At 23.3% G+C, this 26,061-nt stretch overlaps 4 protein-coding genes across 4 annotated transcripts; 2 read left to right on the top strand and 2 right to left on the bottom strand.

Moving 5' to 3' along the window:
* The first annotated feature begins 119 nt into the window (after positions 1-119).
* LOC127280493 (anillin-like) lies at positions 120-7,704 on the top strand. The gene is made up of 7 exons (XM_051303515.1): positions 120-183; positions 496-606; positions 777-906; positions 1,225-3,287; positions 5,485-6,252; positions 6,426-6,793; positions 7,354-7,704. The coding sequence occupies exons 2-7, from the start codon at positions 577-579 to the stop codon at positions 7,454-7,456; spliced, it is 3,462 nt and encodes a 1,153-aa protein (XP_051159472.1). The 5' UTR covers positions 120-183; positions 496-576; the 3' UTR covers positions 7,457-7,704.
* A 3-nt stretch (positions 7,705-7,707) lies between these two features.
* On the bottom strand, positions 7,708-10,870 carry LOC127280524 (testis-specific serine/threonine-protein kinase 1). Its single transcript, XM_051303569.1, has 7 exons — positions 10,665-10,870; positions 10,414-10,512; positions 10,082-10,299; positions 9,483-9,656; positions 9,105-9,355; positions 8,372-8,786; positions 7,708-8,142 (listed from the first exon to the last, which is right to left on the bottom strand). The coding sequence occupies exons 3-7, from the start codon at positions 10,163-10,165 to the stop codon at positions 8,065-8,067; spliced, it is 1,002 nt and encodes a 333-aa protein (XP_051159526.1). The 5' UTR covers positions 10,166-10,299; positions 10,414-10,512; positions 10,665-10,870; the 3' UTR covers positions 7,708-8,064.
* Positions 10,871-11,336: 466 nt separating this feature from the next.
* Positions 11,337-15,494, top strand: LOC127280523 (zinc transporter 7-B). Its single transcript, XM_051303568.1, has 3 exons — positions 11,337-11,596; positions 11,703-11,854; positions 14,133-15,494. The coding sequence occupies exon 3, from the start codon at positions 14,169-14,171 to the stop codon at positions 15,237-15,239; it is 1,071 nt and encodes a 356-aa protein (XP_051159525.1). The 5' UTR covers positions 11,337-11,596; positions 11,703-11,854; positions 14,133-14,168; the 3' UTR covers positions 15,240-15,494.
* A 3,732-nt stretch (positions 15,495-19,226) lies between these two features.
* Positions 19,227-25,819, bottom strand: LOC127280486 (uncharacterized). Its single transcript, XM_051303500.1, has 2 exons — positions 25,591-25,819; positions 19,227-24,130 (listed from the first exon to the last, which is right to left on the bottom strand). The coding sequence occupies exon 2, from the start codon at positions 24,118-24,120 to the stop codon at positions 19,327-19,329; it is 4,794 nt and encodes a 1,597-aa protein (XP_051159457.1). The 5' UTR covers positions 24,121-24,130; positions 25,591-25,819; the 3' UTR covers positions 19,227-19,326.
* Positions 25,820-26,061: the final 242 nt, after the last annotated feature.

Genomic DNA, 26,061 nt, shown 5'->3' with positions numbered 1-26,061 from the left:
ATTTTTATTAGGTTTAACAGTATTTATACAAAATTATAAAATAATTCAATTAAATCAGTTTTTCTGTTTTTTTTGAACGAGAATTGAATAGTTCCCAACTCTGATAATAAAAGTGTAACCAACTACTCAACCCTGTTGCATAAATAACCTTTGAAAAAAAACGCGATTTCCATGTGACACAAGGTATGTAAACAATTTGTTTTAATATTTTATAACAATTAATAAACAAAAATCTAGAAAAAAACAATAATTTATATTAAATTTTCTAATAATAAAACCATTTTACTTTCAACATTCTAAATAAATTTAAATAATTTTTAATTAAATTAAATACCAATTATAAAATTACAATTTTTATTTTTAAAATATATAAATCACGTATAATTATAATAATTACGTATATAATATAGTCAAATTTCTCTAGGAATTAAAATTTTTGCTTTGCCTACTTTGTTCTCAATTAATTTGTGTTTATGTTTATATTTATATATTCAGTATCGAAACAGTTTTTCCTTCGAATGGTTTGGAATTTTCGTTATTAAAATTAAGAAAAAGGAAAATTAAATTTTAAACTTCATGGACGAGGAACAAGAACAATTTACTCGTGTAAGTGAAAAAAAAAAAATTTTGTTTTTCTTTTTAAATAAAAGATTTTTTTTTTAATGATTTTTAAATTTATAATTAAAGAAAAATAAAATTAGGCAAAAAATAAAATAAATTGATAAAATCAAATCTCCTTCAACAAAAGGTCATTTATTTGTTTGTTTTTATTTTAGCGAATGCTACGTCGAGCAGGTTTAAAAAAAGGAAATAATGAAGAAGTATCTAATTTTAGTTCTTTGAGGAGAAAATTAAATATTTTACGAGCAATTGAAAATAATAATTCTCAAGATGAACAATCAATTGGTAAGATATTTTTTTTTTTTATATTTAAATTTAATTTTTATATATTTTTTTTGATTTTTAAATCGAAAATTATTTTTATTTTAATTTAATTATAACAAATTAATCTAATTTTATATTTCAAAACAATAATAATAATAATAATAAATTATTATTATAAACTTTTTTAAAATTAATTCATATATTTTATAAATTAACAATTTTTGGAATTTTTTTTTCGTTTTTTTAATTTTATTTATTTATTTTTTACTCTTTTAAAAACTAATATTTTTACAACAAAAAAAAAAAAGAGTAAATTTTTCGTATTTTTATCTCCAACAGATAACGAAGAAGTTGAGAAACGAAAATTTAAAATAACAAAAAAAGAAAGTAAAATTCGTTTAAAAAAAAATGCCAACAATATTATAAATAATGAAACAAGTAATAAAAAAAATAATTGTATTACATCAACATCATGGTCAAAAATACCAGCAAATTATTTTGAATCATTAAATTCATCAACAATAAATATCACTAATGATTCACCGAAAAATCTTACAATTGATGAATTTTTTCAAAAAAATCAATTTTCCGAATTAAAAAATGATGACAATATGGAGAAATCACAAAAATTTGAAAAAGAAAATTTATCACAATTATCCGATACAAGTAGTAAAAATAATTCAAAAATTTGTCAAAAAAATGATGATAATGAATCATCATCACATGTTGAATGGGAGGATACAGTGAAAAAATGTATTAATAATTATTTTGAAAGTATGAATAAAAAAGGAATAAAAAATTTAGATACACAAATTAATGATGATAATAATTTATCAAAAACAATATCATCATTAAATAGTAATAATATTCTATCGCCAAAAAGTAATTTTCTTCAAAAAATGATAACAACATCGAGTGAAGAATTTATATCAACAAAAAATTGTGTAATGAAACAAAATTTACCAATTTCACCAAAAGAAGATTTATCATTAAAATTTTTTTCACCACGTTCAGAATTTCTTTTTTCAAAATCAGAATTCACATCACCTGATGAATTTCTCTCACCAAAACAACAGGAGAATACGGAATATTTTTCAACACAAAATATTGATTTTTCCAAAAATGATATAAAAATTAATGATAAAAATAATTCGTCAATAATTGAAAGTCCAAAAGAAGAATCACAAAAATTAATGGAAAATTCAATTAATGATTTGTCACTTTCAACATTTGTTAAGGGTCTTGACAATGAAAATATTCAATATTTAGAAATTAAAAATAACAATTGGAATGATGCAATTGATTTTTTTGATAATAACAAATCACCGGAATTATTAAAAGTCACTTGTAAAATGATTGATGAAAATAATACAGATATTATTATTCCAAATGATGATATTAAAATTACAAAACTTCCGAACGCTGAATCAATATCAAAAAATCTCGAGAATTTAAATGATGAAACACAATCAATTGAAAATGAATCATTAGATTTATCATCAATCATTGACAATTTAGACGAGGAGATAAAAAATCTTGAAATTCAACCTGATGTTTTAAAAAAATCTCTCACACCAAAACAATTTTTTCAATTTCCAATTTCACCGAAATCATTGGTCACATCATCATCATCATTATTTTATACACCACGGAAATTATTCAATCAAAGTATTCAAGAATCCGAAGAAATTGAAAATAAATTAACAAAATCAATATCTCAAGAAACAAAAAACGAATCAATCAACAAAAATGAAGAATTAATTGAAAAAAATCAAGAATCAATTGAAAATAATATAGAGAAAGAAAATAAATTCAAAGAAGAAATAATTGAAACGCCAATAAATGAAATGGATAAAAAAAAATTTAAACAAAAATCAAAGAAAAACACAAAAACTGAAATTGAATCAACAAATTTTGTACGAAGAAATTCAAGTTTCTTTCGATTTAAAACACCAATGCCATGGAGAACAAAACCAAATTTAGAATCAACGAGAAAATCATCAAATTATGATTTAACGAAAAAAACAACAACAACAACCAATTCACCATCACATATTGAAAGTATAATATCATCAATAAATCCAAATTCACCGGCAACACCCGATGATAATGAAAAGAAAAGTCAACGAATTTCCGATTGTTCAATATCATTTGAGGTGGAGAAATTTTTAGAGGAAGCATTAGGCGAAGAATTATATTGTACATCAATGACATATGGTTTGGATAAGACAAATTCAAATTTAGATGCAACTGAATTATTGTCAGGCGATAGAACATCACTTAATAATAGTTTGCTTTTAAATTCATCGCGTAGTGAAAATAGACAACAACATTTTTCACGACATTCAACATTGAATCGAACAATCAGCGCTTATAGATCATTATCGAAACGTATTAAAAAGGTGAGTTTAAATTAAAAAATTTTTTTATTTTATTTTTTTATCAAATATTTAAAATTTTTTATCACATTTTTTTCTAGTAGAGAAATTTTTATCTAAGCAGAATTTTCTCAACAAAAAGATTATTAAAAAAAATTTTTTCATTTAACGGAATTGCCATACAATTAACGGAATTTTCATTTCAGGAGAATTTAGATTAATTTTCATTTTAATGAATTTTGATTAAATGGAATTAAATTTTTTTTAGTTTTTTTTTTATTTATGTAAATATTTTATTAATTTTTTTTAATTATTTTTCTTAATTTTTAATATTTTAATGAAATATTCAAAAATTTGCGCCAATATTCTAATTATTTTTCTTAATTTTTAATATTTTAATGAAATATTCAAAAATTCGCGCCAATATTAAAAAAAGAAAAAATTAACGACTGCAGCTCCATCTTCTTTGGTTCATATTAATGTGATTGAGTTTGCTCCTCTATGATTTATATAATTTTAGGCAATGACTATGGCCCTATTTGCCAATTTTGCATTTGCATTCATTTTTGTAAAACCTATTCACTTTAGGAGTGTAAATTTTTATACACAACACCTAAAATTGCAGTAATATTCACAACATTGTATCAATATTCTAATATTTTTAGGTTAGGTAACATTTTTAGTATTTGCTTCTGTAGAAAAAAAAACATATCAGGCTGTCCAGCGGTCAGGGAAATTTTTTAAAAATTTGCCAAAAATGAACATTTTTATGAATTTGAAAAAATTTTCGATGCAAAAAAAAGTTTATAATGCTAATAAATAAAATGTTTTTTTTATTATCATAAAAATACTTTAATATTTGATACTTTTCATTTTTTTAATATTAAAATATTTATTAAAGAAAAGTTGGAAAAAGGTTAGGAAAAAGTCAGGCAAACAATAATATTAATAAATAATTATTTTTTTTTATAAAAGTAAATAATTGGGGTTAAAATTGATATTAACTATAAGCTGAATTAAGGTTAGGGTGCCGCTATGACCGTTAAGCCAGGGCAGAGTTGCCTTTCCAATAACCCTACCTAAACACTACTGCGCTTGCGCTACGACAACTCTCTCATAGGTCGAAAAAAGCGCGCTTATATAAAACGCTTAATAATAAGAAAACTTTAATAAAGCAATATAAAAATATTTTCACCATTGAATTTATTTTCTTTTGTTAATTATATTGCTTCCTAATAAAAAAAATACTAATTTCCTTAATATATTTAAGTATATAATAATAATAATAATAATAATAATAATAATAATAATAATAATTTTATTATATTTATATCATTATTGTCATAAATTTTAAATAAAATATTTATAAACTATTATTATTATTATTATGAATATAATATTTAAAAATTAATTATTATATTATTTATTATTATTATCATTATTTTCAATAAATTTATACTTTTTTCCCAATTCAAATTTTTCTCATAAAAAAAGTACAACAAAATTTCGCTAAATTTTTCTAAAAATATATGTATATATCATAGATAATTAATTAATAATAATTTAATAATAATAATAACAAAAATAAATAATATATTACATAATTAATTAATAAATATTAAATTGATGATAATAATAATAGATTATACCTACATTTTATAAAAAAAATAACAACAATAATGATATAAATATAATAAAATTATTAATATAATAATAATAATTACTATTATTATTATTATTATTATTATTACATAATTAAGTAGAATTAAGTAAATTAATATTTTTTTATTATGAAGCTATATAATTAACTAACAAAATAAATTCAATAGTGAAAATATTGTTCTATTAACGTTTTCATATTATTAAGCATTTTATATAAGCGCGCTTTTTTCGACCTATAAGAGAGTTGTCGTAGCGCAAGCGCAGTAGCGTTTAGGTAGGGTCATTGGCAATTGCCAGGGCCGTAGTTTGAATTTTTCCCTAGGGTACTTTTCTACCAAAGTTTTACTATCTGGGGTTAAGGCAGTCTCACACCTTTTTGGCTGCCTGCCTACTGCCTGTAGGTTACCATGGCAACGCACGAGTGTGAGTGAGACAGAAAATTTGAATATTCAAATTTTTAAATTTTCTGTCGCACTCACTCTCATGCGTTGCCATGGTAACTTGCAGGCAGCCAAAAAGGTGTGAGAGTGCCTTTAAAATTAAGGCTCTAATTTTTCAGAAATTTCGTCCAAGTCTCAAAGAAACAATGAAACAAGTATGGAATCCAATTTTACCAATAAGCAATGAACTTAATGAAAAATTACAACCACTTATACAGGAAGTGAATATACAACAAACACGTATTTATCAAGCAAGTAAAGCACTTGACTATTGTCGATCAATGAAAATGTTTCAAGCGTCACCAGAACAAGTTGAATCAGATCGTCTTCTACTTATAGCGACACTTAAAAAACAAGCTCTCTTTCATGAAATAAAAGCCATTGCCTCGAGTACAAAAGTGGAAACATCATTTATTCAACAAGCCGAGATAGTTGTCGATAATTTTTCTCTAACATTAAAGGACATAATTTCAGAGAGAGAAAGAGAAAAAAATATTGTCGAATGGTTTGTCATTGTTGTTTCACAAGGTTTAACTGTATGGTCAACACAGGCGGTTACATGTCCCATTGATGAGCAAAATAAAAAAATTCCATTCACCGGCTCAATTAAAATTCCAAATTTAAATCCCGATTTTAAAATTCTTGTACGAGTTTTTAGTACTAAATTTCATATTTCAAATGCCGAAAAAATTCATGTAAAAAATTTAGATCGTGACACAACATGTCCATCGCCAACGAAATTATTAAAGAGATCAGAACGTTCAGTTTCAATGAGAAGTCATGAGATTAAATTCTCCGGTATTAGGGAAACTAGTTTTATTCTTCAGGGATATGTTGAGCTACAAGTTCATGATCTCTCTCTGTATCCACCGTGGCCATTATTATCTGTAAGTTGATACAATTTTTATCTTCAAATAGTTCAATTTTTTTCCTTATTTATCGATGGTTGGTAAAGTAAATTTCTACTTTACCGACTGTTGATACATTAGATCTCTTCCTTTTCAACAGTCGATAAGGTAGTTCTAATTTTTTTTTTTTTGGTGGCGTTTATATTTTGCAGATGCCAAGAAATTCTGTATTACATAATTCAATAGATTTAACCATAAAGAGTCACTTCGACGTGGGTGGTTATCATTCTGGTTTTTTAAATTATGGTGATGAAATGGGTGGCTATGCGGTTTGGAATCGTAGATGGTGTGTATTAGAAAAACATATGCTTATGTTTTGGAATTATCCACGTGAACAGGAAGTAAAACCACCACTATTGACAATTAATTTGATGGAATCATTAAACGATCATGTGACGACAATTAGCCGAACACTTTGTGCAAGGCCAAGAACATTTGTCATTGAGGTATCGCGACAAAGAACTAAAGATGACAGAAATAGTGGTGTCATGGAATTGCGTCCAAGCTGTACTATTATCAAGTAATTATATTTTTTTTGGCATGTTACATTTTTTAAGGCAATTATTAGTTTGAAATTTTAATTACCGACTGTTGGTAAAGTGATTTTCTTCTTTACCGACTGACGTCACAGTAGATTTCTACTTTTTCAGCAGTCGGTAAGGCAGATTTTTTTTGTTTTTATTGCTAAGACAAGAATTAGTCTACTTAAAGTATCGATAAAACAGTATTCTTACCGACTGTTGGTAAAGCGATTTTCTTCTTTACCGACTGCTGATTTAGTAGATTTCTACTTTTTCAGCAGTCGGTAAGGCAGATTTTTTCGATTGTTAAGAAAAAAATTATTCTACTTAAAATATCGATAAAACAGAATTCTTACCGACTGTTGGTAAAAAACAATTATCTTCTTTACCGACTGCTGTCACTGTAGATTTCTACCTTTTTAGCAGTCGGTAACTCAGATTTTCATTTTCTCGTTTCATAAGACAAGAATTTTATTTTAAGAAAATGTCACTAATATAGAATTTGTAAGTTTCAAATTAATCGAAAAAAAGAAAAAAAAATATTAATCTTTGTTTTCAGGCATCTTTTACAGTGCGATTCTCTTCATGATTTAATGGAATGGAAGACAAAATTGAATCATATACTTGCAGTTTTTCGCGAATGGAACGTTAAGGGACATTAAAGTCTGCTTTATTTAAGTAGAGATTATGAATATTTTAATTACTTTATTTATTTTTTATCATAAAAATAACAATTTTTTTTTAAAAAATAGTTCTTAATTTTTTTAAGAAGCAATTAATGATTATAAAGAAATATTTTTGAGAATATAGTAATAATTGACATTTGCTTGCCAAAATAGTGACACGATTGTGTGGTTTCATTTTTTTAATTTGATGTCAGATTCAAATAAAGTGCAAATTGAAGACAAAAGGATGAGTTTTTTTTTTATTTATTTGCAAAATTGTATTTGTATATAATTTTAGGAAATTTTTTAATCACTTTTGCTATAATGTTACTTTTTGTGTGGTTTTCTTCTTTACCGACGGTCGATATAGTAGAAATCTACTTTTTCAGCTGTCGGTAGAGTAGAACAATTTCTAGTATATATTTTTAAAAATCATATTTCTTAAAGAGAAATAAAAATGAAATACCATTATCAAAAAAGGTGTAAAGTTATAAAAAAAAATTTTTGTTACAGTAAATTACGATATAAAATTTCTTTTGTTCTTGTGAATTTTGTTTTTGAGAGTTATTTGAAGGAATTATTTTTTAATTTATTTTTCACGTCCATTATTTTTTCAATGATTTCCCAATTACACTACTTCTTTCGGATTCAATTTTAGAATCAGTTTCCGAATGATTTGGATTCTAGAAAGGAAAAAAAAAACTTTGTTTTAGAGATTTCTTTTATCAACAGTTAGCAGAGACTCGTACCAAAAAAAAAAATGTTTGGTAGAACAAACAATACAGATTGGTTTGAGTCTTGGCTAAAAAATGTCGGTAATGTAGAAAATCTACTTTATCAATGAATTTTAATGAATGAAAATGGAAAAATATGTAATTGTATATTTTTGCCATTCTTCTTTTTTTTTTATACTTGTGGTCGAATTGGAGGCGCCGAATGTACAAGTCTTCCAGCTATTAAATTACTTTTATCTTTTCTCACACGAACCCAATCGTGCGCCAATACACGATCCAATGTTAATCGAAGTGTAATATCGGGCTCAAGAATATGTCTAACGATACTTTTTGCCTGTGACGTAATTGCGTCACGTACACGTGAACGAAATATCCAATTTCTTGACATTTGATCCTTTAAAAGTTTTCGTAAATTTGAATCGTCAAATGGCATTGAGGCATTTAACATTATATAAAGTATTATGCCCAATGACCAAACGTCGGCCAATTTTGGATTGTATGGTGTACCGGATACAACTTCCGGCGCTGCGTACGCTGCTGATCCACAATAAGTTTGACTCAAAACACGACGTCCATCGTCATCAATGCAAAATCTAGAAGAAGAAAAAACAAGTGTTCTTACCGACTGTTGGTAAAACAATTTCCTTCTTTACCGACTGTTGGTAAATCAATTTCCTTCTTTACCGACTGTTGGTAAAAACAATTTCCTTCTTTACCGACTGTTGGCAAAACAATTTCCTTCTTTACCGACTGACGTCACAGTAGATTTCTACATTTTCAACAGTCGGTAAGGGAAATTTTTATTTTCTCGTTTGATAAAACAAGAATCGTGTTTTAGTTAATTTTAAAAAAATAATAATGGCAATAAATTCTGTATATATTATGCAAAAAAATAAAAAAATTATGAATACCTTGCAAATCCAAAATCAGCTAATTTCACATTAAATTTTCGTGATAGTAAAATATTTTCACATTTTAAATCTCGATGTGCAATATTTTTGCCATGAAGATAATGTAAACCGGAAGCCATTTGTCGAAACCATAATTTTGCTTGTTGCTCTGGTATTACCCCCTTTTTTTTAACAAAATCCAAAAGATCACCATTATCAGCGTAACGCATAAAAATAAAAACTCTTGGACCACGTTGCAAAATACTGTGTACCTATGTAAAAGAAAATATTTTTATTAATTTTTTTTTAATATTAAATTAATTGAATTATTTAATTACTAAATAAATTAATTAATTAATTTAATGTTAATTAAAATTAAATAATATTTTTAAAAAAAACCTGAATAATGTGAGGATTTTCAATTTTCGTTAAAATTTCAAGTTCGCGGGGAAAAAATTTATCTAAAAAATCCGGAGGCGCTTTATCCTTATCAAAAATTTTGCAAGCAAGTTTCATTTTCTTTGGATTAACGCCATCTGAGAATTCAGCCAAATGAACAGTGGCATATGAACCCTGTTAATCAATTAAATAATTTTTTTTTTAAATTTTATATTATCAATAATTATTTGAAAAATAATAATTTTTTTTTTTAAAAAAACGATAGTAAATAAATATTTACAAAAAATAGTTAAATAAATCGTAGAAAAAAATCATAGAAATAAATAAATAAATAAATTATATTATAATAAATATTTAGTAATAATTTTGTAAATTAATTTTATAATTCATTTATTTATTAATTTATATTTAAATCAAAATTTATTAATATATTAATTATTCTACTAATAATTAATATAATTTTTTTAATTTATTATTAATTATAATTTATAATAAATATTAAAAAATAAATAATAAATAAATAAAAAATATTAAACAATATATTTTTTTTTTATTAATCTTTTATATAAATATGAAAAAAAAATTTTTTTTTTCTCCACCTGTCCAATTTTTTTGCCAAGAAAATAGCCACGTTGCTCAAGAGCGTTTACTTCCGAGTTTCGAGGGCTTAAACGTGAGGCCATACCAAAATTTCAGCATTGGAAAATTATTGTCTCCTGATCAAAATTTTTATTTTCTGCATTTAATGTTAAAAAAATTTTCTTCTTTTTTTTTAACACGTTTCCAAATTTTCTCTCTTTTTACTTAAATTTAATTGCTATTAAAAAATTAATAACTTTTATTTTCTATTACAGTAAAAATAAATAAATAATAATAATAATAATAATAAGATAGAAAAATATATTTATTTTTAATAAAATTAAAATTTTACCACTTGTTTATGTAGAAAAATTTGTTCAAAAAAATCCATAAAAAATCACATAGTTTTCCATATGGAGGTGAAAAAAATTATTTAACGTTCCATTAAAATCTAAATTTATTATTTTTTTTTGGTTATTAATAAAAGTACGTTTCTTTAAAATAAATAAATTATTTATTAAAAAAAAAAAATTATTATAAAAAAGGGAGAAAACCTTTTTCATTTAAATTATAAATTTTTAAAGGTAAAAAAAAATTGAGTACCTTTTTAACCTGTTTTAATAGTCATTGAAGAAAAATAGTGATGAATAGCAATTTTTTTTCCTTTTTTTTTTTTATTATGCAAATTAACTGATCAGGAGAGTAAATGTTACAATATTCGTATTTTACAATTTGACATTATTAATAAACAGTCGTTAAAACACTAGAATTTTGGTTGTTTTAAATAGATATTTTTTTTTTTTTAGTACAAGACGGATGAGAAAAAAAAAAAGATAAGCTTGTCATTTAAAAACTGCCATTGTGTGTGAAAAAAAAAAGGAAAACAAATGAATTATTTTTTTTTTTCGATTTGAAGTAAGTTTCATTAATATAAAAAATATTTAAATAATTTTTATTGAAAATTAAATGAAATATTTTTTTTTATAAAGAAATTAGTATTTTTGAATTTTTAAATTTTCCCGCTGAAAATACTTGCTGTTGTGTAATGAGTGTTGCCTTCCTCTAGGCGTTCATTACAAATACTATTTTCCATGAAGAATTTTGTAAATTATTTTCTTAGTAAAAATTTTCTTTTAATAAATAAATTAATTAATAATTTAATTTAATAAAATTAAGTTTTTAATTATTATTGGAATTTATAATTTTTGAATTGCGCGGCTTTAATACATATTTTACATATAGTTACGAATAGTAATGGAATAAGTGTATAAGCGACCCAACCGTGTTGTGGACGTCATCAACATTGAAATCATTATATTTTGTAACAAATTTGTTAAAACAATGATTAGAATAATTTTTAAATATTTAAAAAGAATTTTGTAAGTGGTGGGAATTTTTTTTTTTTTTTTTTTTTTTGGGGTGAAATATGCAACAATTTTTAGTGGACAACACGTAAATAAGTTTGTGCATTTTTTGTATATATATATGTATAATTTTTGACAGGCGCGACAAGTGCAAGAATTTTCGATATAGAGGTTAGATAATTCAATATGCAACATAACCTTTGTATTTTATCGTGATTTTTTTTATTGTGTATATCTAAAATAACGAGACAAATAATCAAGGAAATTTTTTTTTCAGATTATAATTTTCCCTATACGAATTTTGCAATATCAATGAAATTCTTCAAAGTTATTTAAAAAAAAAAAGAGGTTAAGTCAATAATCAGCCGCTATCTTTATTGAATGACGTTAAAATTTTCCTGTGACGTTTACACATGTGCTTCCCATACGGTAAGTCAATTTTTTTAAAAATTAATTTTATTTTCTAATGGTGATATGTATAAAATATTTTCTTTAGTTTATTTTATTTATTTTTTTTTTTCCATAAATGCATTAATTAGAATTATATTTACGAAAATCTTGATTTTTTTGTTCTATTGTTTCTTTTTTTCGGGAAATTTTGATTTTTTATTTTAAATTTAAATAAATCTATGTCGAAAAAAAAATTATTTTATCAAAATTCTAGTTTTATATTATTATTTTAATTAGTTTTATATTTATTTATAAAAATACAACAGTAAAAATTCTGAGTTTTGACGAATACCAAAAATTTTACTAAACAAATTTATTTATTTTGTTTAGAATATAAAATGAGAGTATAATTTAAAAAATATTTTTTTTAAACAAAAAAAACTAAAAAGTAAAAAAAATTGATTCTTTTTAAAGTATTTTTGGTTTTTTAACTTCTGTTGAATTAATTTTTTAAAATAAAGGAATTTTCCATTTCTTTAATTGAATTATAGGATTTAATTTTTTTTTTACCTATTTTTAGTAATTTAATTTTTAATTAACAATTTATTATGAATTATTATAAATAATTAACAATTTTTATTTTATTGTTTCTTTTTGGTGATATTTTAAAAAATTATTATTAATTTTAATATTAATTTTTTATTATTAATAAAATAATGAAAAAAAATAAAAATAGAATCTAATTTTTTATATATTAATATTAATCTTTATTAATTAATTGTAAAAGAAGCTGTAATTTAAATAATATTCTTTTTTTTCAAATTCAAAAAAATAATAATTTTATTCACATTATTAATTCATTAAAAATAAAATATCAAAATAAAGTAATAATAAAATTTAATTAATGTATTAAATAAATATTTATTGAATTAATTATTTATTTATTTATTTTTAAACTGTTTTTTCTAAATTGAAATTCCTTTATTTTTATTGCTTGATTTAAAAAAGAAAAATCCTTAAGCATATATTAATTTTTATCTATTTTATATTATCTACATTTTTCTTAATTATTTTTCAATTTTTATCTTCGCTTATTCAAAACAATGTTAATGATCCTATTTTCTTCCGACTATTTCTTGTAAAATAATTTTACCAAAAATTCTCGTAAAAAAAAAAATAATTTTCTGCAACTTCTTCTTTTCTTATTAGAAATTTCGTAATTTTTCTTTAAAAAATTTTTTTCTAATTTTTCTTCGACATTGTATTTTCTTAAATTCTTTATTTTCTCTTAATTTAATTAAAAAAAAATTATTATGAAGACAGCAAGAAAAAACAGCATAATTTTTTTTTGTTAAATCTTTTTTATTGCAAAAAAAAAATTTCAAAAAGAGATTAATATTTTCAACATTGTATTTCCTTAAATTTTTTATTTTCTTATTCTAAAATTTACTACATTTACAAATTTTGAAAGATTTACAATTTTCAAAACAAAAAAAAAAAAATAAACCAAATTTTTCTTTGAATCAAAATTTATTGCCAAATAATAATTATTTTTTTCTTTTTTCTTAAAAATTATTTAAAAATCTAAATTTTATTCAATTTTTAAGCTTCTTTTTTTTCTCTTTAAAAGATTCTCAACAATTTTGATTTGATGTTTCTTTTAAGTAATTAAAATATTTAAAAAATTAAAAATTAAATTTGTTTATTAACTTTTAAAACGAAATTTTCAACTATTAATTCTATTCAGCGATTGTTTGTAAATAGAAAAATTGGATAAAAATTACAATTGTTCATCAACTTAAAAGAAAAAAAAAAAAAAAGTAAAGTAAAAGGTACAAAAAATAAAATATACAAAAAGTAAAATAATTAAAAAAAAAAAAAATGAAATAAAATATAATATATTTTTAATTTTATAATTTAAATCAAAATACAAAAAAAAAGTAAAATAATTATTATTTAATAGAAAATATTTGCTCAAAATGTATTTTGCAAATTGTACAATTTTTTCAAAAAATTTGTTAAAAAAAAATTATTTTATATTAATATTATAAACAATTATTAACAATTATTATTAATTATATTAAGGTACTTAATACTTAATTATTATTACAATTATTATTAACAATTATTATTATTATTATTATATATTATAAATTATAATAAATTATTATTATTATTATAAATTTTATTTTAAACGTTAAGAAACGAATAATTTTGAGAAATTATAAATAATTAATTAATTAATATTTAAAATTAATAATTCTTTTTTTTTTTGTTTACAAAATACAAATATTAAAAACTAAAAAAATGTTTACAGAAAATTTCCTGAAAAGTTGGACACAATTAAAATAAAATGCTTCCTCTACATCATCGTGACAATCCAAATATTTTAACAAGGATCAAAGAAAAAATACAAAGTTGGCTGCGTCTTGTTTTCTCTGATAAAAATACAAGAAATTTATTTTCATTTTTAATTATTAATTTTGCATTTGCATTTGTTGAATTATCATATGGATTTTGGAGTAATAGTTTAGGTTTAATATCCGATGGATTTCATATGTTATTTGATTGTGCGGGTTTAATAACTGGTCTTGTTGCATCGGTTATAACAAAAAAACGTGCCAATGAACGTTTTACATATGGCTATGTACGCGCTGAGGTAATAGCCGGTTTTATCAATGGTTTATCATTACTTGTTGTTGCAATGCACATTATGTCAGAGGCAATTGAACGCGCTATTGAACCACCGGAAATAAAACACGAGAGACTATTTATTATTTCAGTTGCTGGATTAATGGTGAATTTAATTGGAATTTTTGTCTTTCAACATGGAGGTGGACATCATGGTCACAGTCATGGAGGAGGAGGTGGTCACAACCACAGTCATTCGAATTACAATAATCATGATCATTCACATAATCATGTGGACGATCATCATCATAATCATAATCATTCGCATGATATGGAAACGCCACAAAATTCACAAATAATGAAAGGCGTCTTTTTACATATATTAGCTGATACACTTGGTTCAGTTGGTGTTATTATATCGACATTGTTGATACAATGGTTTGGTTGGTTGATTGCCGATACAATTTGTTCAATGTTTATTGCTGTGTTAATTGCATTTAGTGTTGTGCCGTTAATAAAAGAGACTGGCGTTATTTTAATGCAAAGACAACCAACGGGATTGGATAAAATATTACCACAATGTTATAATAAAGTGAAACAATTGTCGGGTGTTATTGGAGTTCAAGAGCCACATTTTTGGAGTTTAAGTTCAGAAATTTATGTTGGTTGCTTAAAATTAGAAGTTGATGCACGAACTGTTGAACCAAAATATGTACTTGCACATACGCAAATGATATTTCAAGCAGCTGGCGTACGACAATTGACTATTCAACTTGACTATGTTCCAGCATGATGCGGAAATAATAATAATAATAATAATAATAATAATGAATCATTATTATTAATGTACAATAAAAAGAACAGTATCGATGAGAGCTTCCATATTTTGTCTGTTTGCAAAGAATTTTGGGCGTGAAATTTTTGTGTTTAGATTTTTTTCCTTTTTTTTTTTTACAGATAAAAAAGGTCAATTTTATCTATTTTGTTTTCTTTTCTTTATTATAGAAATCAACTCAATCATTCCTTTTCATGATAAAACAAAAAGAAATTTACCAAAAAGTATAATGGATTTTACATATTTCATACGTAGCTCATTTTTTTTTACGATTAGTTAAAAATGTATACAGCTTTTCATTTTCGAAAAGTGAAATATTTTTTCTTTTTTTTTGTGTTTGCTTCACTGGAAAATAATCAATATATTTTTTATTTTTTTTTTTCTTGAGAATTTTCAACTATTTGAAAAACTAATGAAAATGAATTTTGAAAGAAAATTTCTATTACATTTAAAAAATTAATTGATTTCGAATTTTATTCTAAAAATATATTTGATTCTCATTGGAAGATTTTTTTTTTTTTTTTTCTAGTAAATGAAGTTCTTGAATGTATTTGAATGTTTTATATAAACGAAATTTTCAATTTGCAAAAATGAAATATTAAAATAAAGTCAAAAAAATAAAAAAGAAATGAGGAAATGCAAATGAAAAAAAAAATTTTTTTTTTGAAAAATTGAAAATTTCGTTTTATTATTGAACTATCAAGACTTTGAATTTTGTCAAATACTTAAAAGAAATATATAGTTTTAATATACTTTGAAGAAATTTATTAAAAAGAAAAACTGAAGAAGAAAAAAGAAATTAATTAATGATCTTTCAATTTTTAATAATTAATAAATTGTTGAAAGCAAGTTAATTTTTTCTTCTGCGATTGTGATTTTTTTTTTTTCATGAAATATATATATATACAGAAATGTGATTATTTAAATTTCTGTTTTTATCGTATTATTTTTAAAACTGCCATTAAGCAGTATAGAATTTTTTTTATTTATTATTAAGTCAATGTTTTAATAGTAATAATAATAAAATAATAATAAAAAAAGAAACAAATTTCGATTATTTTTAATTTATAAATTATATCTATAATTTTGAAATAAATGAAATTTAAATGATTCTAGTTTAAAAAAAAAAATGATATTTTAGTCTAAACATAATATGAATTAAATTAATTGAAAATTTCCCATCAAAATTATCAGAATTAACATTTTCTAGTCGATAGTATGTTTTTAATATAAATGTTTCTGTTTTTAACATTCGGCTATTGTGCAAAAAAAAAAGAGAATAGAATCACTAGAAATTTCCTTAATTGTTTTTTTTTTTTTTTTTATTAAACTAAATCTAATTAAATTTATGAATTAATAATTAATTAAATTTATAATTATTTACGTATAGTTAAATTTACCGTATCTAAATTAAAATAAAATTTACCAACTGAAGTATAGTAAATTTTACAAAATTTACCAATTCAAGTATATAGCAAAATTGATTAAATTTTACATATTTAATTAATAATATTAAATTCGTAAATAAAAATTTACGTTTTATTTATAAAATTTCTTTTTATATATATATTTGTAAAAATATAACATATTATTTGTGGGAAATAATTTATTTTCTCAATTAAAAAAAATAAATGTGCATGGCAAAACATAAAAATTTAAATTTTCTATCTATCGTTATTTAAATAAAAACGTTTTTTGCGTTAAAACCGTCCGTAAGTTGCATCAAAATAATGAATTTTTATTGTTTTTTTTTCTTTTATCTATTTATATATATAAAAAAAAAAGTAATAAACGTTAGAATTGAATACTTTTATATTTAAAATTAAAGTGTTTCTGCACGTTTTTGGAAACTTTAATAAAATTTTCAAAAACATTTTTTTTTTGATACAAACAGAATATTGCTTTTGTATAACTTTTTTTAAAACACACGGATTTCTAAGAATTTTTCTAAGAAATAATTTTTTTTTTTGTTGTAAACTATATTATCAATTACTATAATATATAAATAGTTATTAATGTAAGTGTAATAAAAACTATTGATATGTAAATAATGTTAATTTTTAAAATATACTGATTAAAATATAAATATATATATATATATATACACCCCATTTCTTATAAATCCTTTCTTCAAATTTTAAATCTCTTATTTCATTTTCTTAAAGGACATTTTTTTAATTTAATAAATATATTTTGAATCGACGGAGATAATTTATTTATTATTTTATAATTTTAATCAAATTATTATTATGAATTAATTATTGATAGGAACATTTTTTTTATTTATTTTAAACAAATAGAAAAAAATTCTTAATGCAGAAATAGTTATTAAAATAAAAAATATTTTTAATGTGCATTTCATATTTTTTTACATGTTTCAGAGATTATTTTTTTATTAGTATTATTTATTTGAATATTATATGCTATTAAGGGTAACATTAAAGTAATCAAAATATAATTTTTTCATAACGAATATAATATTTATTTATTTAGATGGATACATTATTGTTATTGCTTGTCGAAAAAAACATGTTACGTAAATCTTTTATTTTTTATTTTTTACATATAATAATCGTGAATATCTTTCGTTCATTCTGTCCACACCTGAAGTTAGTATTTGTTATAGGTCTTTTGTTTTTTTTAAATGTGTTGTTTGACATTATTTTATGTTGGTTAAAATTTTTCAATGTTTTGACATTGTCATTTGTGCGGTCGTATTTTAATTATTAAAAATTATAAAATTGTTAGAATCGTGCAAAAAAATTGTGAGGATTGTGAGAAAAATTGATTCGATTGCTGTTAGAGTAAGCTGCATAAGTTGATAATTTTATCAAATTTCAAAAATTTATTTAATTACATCACAATAATTTAATTAATTTTAAAAATAATAAAAAAAATTTTATATTATTTATTTATATTATATTTATTATTTATATTATATATTACAAATAAAATTTTTTTTTTTCACAAAATATTTACATAGTTATTTTTGTTATTATAATTAAAAAAATTTATATTATATATACATATAAATTTTTAATTTTGACTAAATATTAATTTTTTTTAATAATTTTTTTTTTTAAATATTAACTTAATATAAAATTTTTTTATATAATTTTTATTTAAAATAAAATTTAAATTATTATATTTTATATATATTTATATATGTTACATTAATTAATTAATTAGGAATATTGAATAATATATATTAAATATTAAATTTAAATAATTTATAAATTATTTATTTATTAATTTAAATTTATTAATAATAATTATTATTATTTATTATTATATAATAATAAAAAATAAAAAATTTCATTTAATAACAAATATTTTTATTATTTTTTGATTATAATTTTTTTTTGCAAAATATTTTTTTTTATTATAGACAATTGAAAATTTATATATTTCATATAATAGATTAATAATAATTATTATTATTTATTATTATATAATAAAAAATAAAAAATTTTATTTAATGATAAATATTTTGATGATAAGAAATTTTTACAAGACCTTTACCGATATATGTTATATTAAAAATTATCAATTTACATTTTAAATCGAAAATTTTCTTGAAGAATTTCTGAAAAATTATCGACAGATAATAAAAAAAAAATCAAGAAATATTTTTTTCTATTTGATAAAAATTAAGGAATTATTATTAACAATGTAATAATATTATAATAAATTAAAAATATTATTGATAATATTAATTTTAATTTCTTTATAATAAACAATGACATCCCTAATTTCGCGCGTTTAATTTTGCTAGTAAATGTATTAAGCGACCAAAAAAGTGAAGATCACTACAAAAATGATTAACCTTACAACTCAGTTTATGTACCATCGAATTAGTTAAATCGAAATTATCAGAGATGATAATTTTACAATCTAGATAAGAAGTAGATATTTTTTTCCACCACCAATACGTTGATTAATGTCATATATATATATATATATATATATATATATATATATATATATATATATGTGACACGCACACTGTATATATTATTTTAAAAACAAGAAATTTTACAGAAATCTAATTACCAAATTCCGAGTAAAACTTGGTATCTGTGGAATATAATTGCTCAAGATTCTTTGCGATATTAACCATTCTTTTTTCCGTTGAACTTCCACCATCCACCATTTTCATAATCACCACTTCCGTATCTCCAATTTTGTCAAGATATACTATATTCTCCAATATAAGATCAGACCTCGATGACATGATATAAAATGGATTTCCCTCGGAAATGACATTACCAATGTCAGCAAGACCGGCCGTATTTTTTAATCTAATATCCATTAACAACGGAATTTCTGATGAACTACGCTTCATATTTAGACAATTTGCTAATTCACTTTCACGATCTGGATACACTATCATATGCTCATTAAGTGTAATAGAATGTTTTTCCTCCATTTCTAAAAGGCGCGAAGCATAATCTTTATCAATCATTTCAGCACGATGGAACATTAAATTTACTCTATTTGTGTCACTTTGTCTAAGCGCAAGTCGATTAACTGCAGCATCCAGTCGTCTTTGTACACCAATATTTAATAAACTCTTTCTCTGCGTGTAGGAATACAAAATATAATAATCCTCAAATCGAAGATGTTGTCTAATATCTTTGATTTTATTATATTTAGAAAAAGCTTCATCTATATTTTGTAAATAAAAGAAACCATATATTTCTTTAATTCTTTTTTCTGCTTCTTTCACTGTAGAAATACTATCTAAATATCTTTTATGTAACACGTCCAAAATATAGGGATGAGCATTTATTTTCCAATCCTGATAAGAATGCGTAAATTTACCATTTATCATTTCATTAGCAAATTCATGATAACTTGGAACATCTAAACTTGGTTTTGTGCTTAAAATATACTCTTGAAGATTGTTTCTTACTGCCTTTAAGCTAGTTAAAGGATGATTCTTGGATAATAAAATGGCAACATTTTTAATCTCTTTCATTCTTGATAATTGTGCATTTTCTTCCAACTGATACAATTGTCTCAAATCCGAATCTAAACAATGATACCAAGAATTAAATGATATTTTCTTTTGCTCTAATTCAATATTTAAAATTTTGTTACTTTCATCATCAGAAATATCCTTTAATGTAAATAAAACATCGCTAAATGTTATGTAATCATTTTCAAAGTCTTTATGAAACTTAGTTAAGTCTACAAATCCATATGCAGAAGTAGTTGTTATGCTGTAACGTACTTCTGTTCCTGAAATTAATGATGGTTCTAAAATCATTGATTCTTTATTTGTCAAAATAGTAATGTCATTAAAGAAAAACTCTTTTGTTTTCAATTTATTTAACAAATTTGAAAGTTCATTGTCGCTAAGTTCTTGAGTGAAATAGAGTTTACGTGGTATTTTTAATGGAAATTTTTTATCTATTTGAAAACGAGCCAGATTATTTAAAGCATAACGTAAATTTAACATTTTACTTTCTTTTTCAATCATAACGCTTAAACGTTGGTATTTACATAATTTTAATAAATCTACATAATCTGTGTAAGTTGGGGTTTTTAACATCGCTTCGTAGAAGTTTGGATCAAGTAGAAATTCTTTTATTTTAAACCCGGAGTTAGGTAACAGTCTTTGTACTGGTAGATGTGCAGAGTTCTCTAAACCTTCGGATAATGTATTTACATTTTTTTTGTTTAAATTTGAATTTTTATGTTTATTTTGTTTTGACGTTCCGAGGATATCATCCAAATCCAATGTTTTTGGTTTTTTATGTTGATGTGTTGCAATACTTTCTATATTTCCTGAAATTGTATCTAATTTTCTTTTATCTGGATTTAGATATGGATTTTTTTTCACTTGTTCTAGTATTTCTTTCACATATGGCGAAGAATGAACGTAATTTTCTGATAATATTTCGACTTTTTCAATTTTTAAGTTTGGTTTAATTTGGAAAGTTTGTCTCGACGTTCCTGGGATACTATCCGCAAATTCTTGTAATCTTTGCAGTTGTGGTGTTGAATATTCGAAACTGTTTGGTATATCACCTGCTTTAATGATTGTGTTTGGTTTTTCATGTACAGAATGTATTGAAGTCTTAGGGATATTAATCAATGATTCTTCTGCTTTTTGTAGATGTTGATTAATATTTTCCATATCTTCCCGCATTATATTTGGATTTTTTCTCTTTTCATGAGAAAATTTTTTATGATGATATTGTTCAAAAATTTCTGGTACTTTTTGTAACTCTAAGTTTCCCTTCTGTGACTGAACATTGTGATTTATTTCTTCTAACAGATTGGATTCATCCGATAGTGGTTGAGATGCTTTTTGTAACACTAATTTTTCGTCGTATTCATTCGCAGGTTTTATTTTCCATTCTATTGTAATAGGATAGACTTGATAATCACGAGTTATTTTCATTTCCGGTCCACTAGCCACCATATCCGCTACCATATATTTAACTCGACGAAGAAGATCATTGTTATCCATTTTCATTTCGGGTCCAATTATACTGTTAATTTCTGGAACAAATTCTTTGTAAGAAATTTCACCGGATGATTTTACTGGAACAACTGGAACCTTATATGAAGCTCCTTGCACGGTTCTTAATTCGGCAATTGTGTCAATTGATCTTATGTACTCAGGTCCAAATAAACGTGAACTACCAGGATAATGGTATCTAACAATGTCATAATTATTTTTCTTCAATAAAACCTTTGGTACTAATCCCCTTATGTCAGTTAACAGATGTATATTTCGTTTCATGTTCATTAATAAGGTTTTCAGTGATAATATAAAATTTTTAGCTTGTGATATAGTTTTAAACATTAATTCAAAATTTTTAACCAGTTTTCCTAACATTTTAAAACTAAAGCGGCCCATTGAGTGAAGTAATTCAAATCCAGGATCTAGTGTTCGAAGGGAGGCTATTGTTAAACCTTTAAAGAATTCTTTAGTTAAAATTTGTTTTGCGATTGTAATAACAGAATCTTTTGCAATTGCCTTTAACGCTGCAGTTAATGACATTTTGGTCACAATTCCGGCTGACTTTGCAACAGCGTTTGTAATAAAAATATTCTTAATAATTGAACCTCCGACACCGTTGACTATCTTAAATGAATTTGATACAAAGAAACCTACAACTGGAAGAAAACTTAAAATATCCAGGCTACAACTTAACGTGGCTCCACTTATGTCACCTGCTATTGAACTTTCAATACAATTGTATAATGGGATAAAAATTTTCACGATATTTGAAATTTTTTCATCAAGAACTTCCTCATTATATACTTCTGTCATGTTTGTTATAAACGCCTTTGTCTTCATATTGGCAATTCTTTCAACAAAAAATTTATAATTTTCATTTTTATATTTATACGGTGACAGTTCAAAAAAATACTCTTTATCTGATTTGAGCAGTTTTAAATATTTAGGATCGATAATAGCGCTAAGAAATTCTTTTTCATTTCCATTTCTTGTAATTAATGTCAATTCATCTTTCACTTGTCTAATAGCGTAGTATTCTTTTTTTTTGTTTTCAATTATTGCAAATATTACATGTATGTCTTCGTTTATTTTTATGTCGATACCACACTCTGATTTGGTACAAGGCATGGGAAGTATTGGTTTTGCAGAATTCACTGTAACATTTGGATTCATTTTTTCTAATAAACCACCGTCGATTAAGACTTTCGAAATTAAATTTCTTATCATTTCTTTGTACAGTTTTTCTAGTTTTGGAAATTGCTTAAAAAATACATTATTTAAATCTGGAAAATGACTTGTTTTGCAATCCCGCTGGAGCATAGATTTTAGTGTCCAAAGGTACACGGTTTTATACAAGTACACATATCCTTCTATATAGACACGATACCATGACGAATCACCATGGACAGAAGGATAACAATAAAGAAGAAGTATTTCGCGGGCAATCATCGTCCGAGTTTTGGTATTATTGATTTGCCTTTCCAGTTTGTAAGGCAAACTATTCTCAATTTCTTTACTTACAATTTCATTCATTTTGATATCAATTTCGGTAAATAAAATTTTATAAGCTTCTCTCCAAAATTCATCATTTAAATTAATTTTATTTATTCCTTTGCCTTTAGAGGCATAAAAAAATAAAGCTGCAGTTGAGTAATACGATAATACAATTTTATAGGTTTCATTATCGATATGCTGCAAATCAAGTTCTCGCGAGATTAAAATATATTCCGAGAACGAAAGATTTGGTTCATCCAATGACGTGGACCTGAGGATATTTAAACCTACCATTGAATAAATGTATTTAACGTCCATTATGCTCATGTCTTCTTCGGGTTGGGGAAAAATTGACCAAATGTATTCGTCGAAAATTTTTTTAATTGTCAATTGAGGTAATGTTGATGTGTAATTTTTTTGCGAACAGTATTCCCAATTGAAGTGATGTTGCAAGAGATGATTATACACGGCTTTCTTAAAAATTGAGTAATTTAAATTATCTGAATTCTGAATCATTTCAGCCAAATACAAATTAATGTTGCTATAGTTGGGAAACAGTACGCCATTAATGATGTACTTAAATGTTTCGTTTACATATTTCATGTCAAGTTTTTCATCTTCTTCACCACCATAGAGATCAGTTCCTTTTAGTAATGCTCTTAGAATGTAACTTTTCAGGCGGGTTTCATTTTTCGATTTCGTTAGACGCTCAATTAAAGTGCGGACAACAATGTCAGATTGACTTTGCTGCTCAAATGTAATATAATTTTTATTATGAAAAAAAATACCCAGAAGATTAATGTAGTGACAAACGGAAAGAAATTGAAAGTTCTGTGACTGCTCAACAATGATTGTTGTGTTGTTCATTGTGTTGATCCTGAAACAAATTAACGTGTTAGGTAAATGTTATGTGGATTTGCTAATTTAAATTGTTTGTAAAATGTAATCTTTGATCCATGTAATTTTTTTTCGTTCCGAAAAATCTGTGTTTTGAATCAGTTTTTACTATTTTACATTCGCTTAGTAGCAAAAAGAACACATTTTGATCAAAATTGTTACTTTGTGAAACTTTGCATTAAAAAAATAATCATAAATAAATAATAATGTAATAATAATAATTTATAATTAAAGTTTTTTTATATCTGATTTATGGTTAGACATAAAATTAAATGCAATTTAATAAATTAATACTATACCCCAATTTAACTACAACAATTTTTTAAATCCTAAAAAAACTAACATTTTAAAAAGAATTTAATAAATGTTAAAAATTTTAAAGCAATAAAGAGGTACGTGTAAAAAATTTATTCCTTGAAATAAATTCGTTTGTCCAACAATAATAAAAAATTATCATTTAACAACTTTGAATATAAAAAAATTAATAAAGTTTAGTTTGTTAAACGGGACGCATGAAAAAGTTCTAAATCAAATTTTTTACAATTATTATTATTTGAAAGAATCTTATTCTGTAGAATATTAATTTGGCAGAATATTAAATTGTTTAAATATTAATTTTGCAGAATTTTCATTAAACCGATTATCAGTGTTGCAGAAATTTTATTTAGACCAAAATTAATTTGCCATAAATTAAATTTGATCAAATCTTAATTTAAGGGAAACATTGTCTTGTAGAATAGTAATTGAAAAGAATTTTAATTGTCCAGAAAGAATATTAATTTAATTTTTGGCAAATTAATTTTGTTCGAATTAAAATTTCTACCAACATTGAAAATCTGTTTAATACAAATTCTGCAAAAATAATAATTAAACATTTTAATATTCTACAAAAGTAATATTGCATAAAATAAGATTCTATCAAATGATAAATCTAAAAAATTTGTTTTACAACTTTTGCATTCGTCCCGTTTATCAAACTAAATTTTATTAATTTTTTTATACTCAGAGTTGTTGAATGATAATTTTTTATTATTGTTCGGCAAACTGATAATTTTTCAAGGATTCAACTTTTTACACGTGCCTCTTTATTGCTTTAAAATTTTTAACATTAAATTTTATTAAAAATATTATTTTTTTTTGGATTAAAAAATTTGTTATATAGTAATATGCATAGAATTTTTTCAAAATAACTACTTATACTTTTACAAAAATTTTAAGCCTAATCCGATCGGGGGCAAACTTGGTAATAAGAGTATCAAATTTTTATTTTCAAGCTATTTTGAAGCATATAACTTGGTGAGCGAATTTACCTGCAATAAGCGAAATAACCCCGTCTTACGAGAATAATAACAGGATATAATAATATATATAATAATGATAATAATTTTATAATTATGATATCCTGGATTTCAATGATAAAAATAATGAATATTATCTTACCTAATGTGATCTCAATAATATTGAAACCCCAATATCACCAACACTTGTAGAAAACAAAAGTCAAAATATATTTTCGAATAGTGTAGACTATTACAAATTATATTGTAAAAGAATTTTCAAAAAAAATTTCAAATTAAAATAGTTATTAACAATTGAAATTTTTTGTACAATACTTTTTAAACATTCGTAGTCTCTAGAGGTTATATCAGAAATGAATGACAATACCTATATTTTACCTACAAATATGTCGAATTTTAAGTATCATAGATTAAGAAAAAAATAAATTTTTATGAGAAAAGCTATATTATCTATTATTACTTTTTTTATAACTACACGGAAAAATAAATTACACGGTGCAACAAAATTTTTATTTCCGGGACCGCATAGACGAATTCGTTATCAGAATTATTAAAACACCTAAGGTTTTGGAAAACACCTTAAAAATTGAAAAAATGCCGTTTTTAGAGTACT

This window comes from Leptopilina boulardi, unplaced genomic scaffold, assembly GCF_019393585.1.
Source record: "Leptopilina boulardi isolate dan_hultmark-lab unplaced genomic scaffold, ZJU_Lbou_2.1 LbouV2_248, whole genome shotgun sequence".
NCBI lineage: Eukaryota > Metazoa > Arthropoda > Insecta > Hymenoptera > Figitidae > Leptopilina > Leptopilina boulardi.
Note: the sequence above shows the minus strand (reverse complement) of the source record. Positions and strands in the feature narration are given on the sequence as shown.

Excerpts from the sequence above, each read along its gene's own strand:
- LOC127280493 (XM_051303515.1), top strand. The coding sequence starts at position 577 with ATGGACGAGGAACAAGAACAATTTACTCGT. Across the intron at positions 607-776 it reads AACAAGAACAATTTACTCGT|CGAATGCTACGTCGAGCAGG; the intron begins GTAAGTGAAAAA and ends TTTTTATTTTAG. Across the intron at positions 6,794-7,353 it reads CCAAGCTGTACTATTATCAA|GCATCTTTTACAGTGCGATT; the intron begins GTAATTATATTT and ends CTTTGTTTTCAG.
- LOC127280524 (XM_051303569.1), bottom strand. The coding sequence starts at position 10,165 with ATGGCCTCACGTTTAAGCCCTCGAAACTCGGAAGTAAACGCTCTTGAG. Across the intron at positions 9,657-10,081 it reads TTGGCAAAAAAATTGGACAG|GGTTCATATGCCACTGTTCA; the intron begins GTGGAGAAAAAA and ends ATTGATTAACAG. Across the intron at positions 8,143-8,371 it reads CGCCTCCAATTCGACCACAA|AATCCAAATCATTCGGAAAC; the intron begins GTATAAAAAAAA and ends TTTCCTTTCTAG.
- LOC127280523 (XM_051303568.1), top strand. The coding sequence starts at position 14,169 with ATGCTTCCTCTACATCATCGTGACAATCCAAATATTTTAACAAGGATC.
- LOC127280486 (XM_051303500.1), bottom strand. The coding sequence starts at position 24,120 with ATGAACAACACAACAATCATTGTTGAGCAGTCACAGAACTTTCAATTT.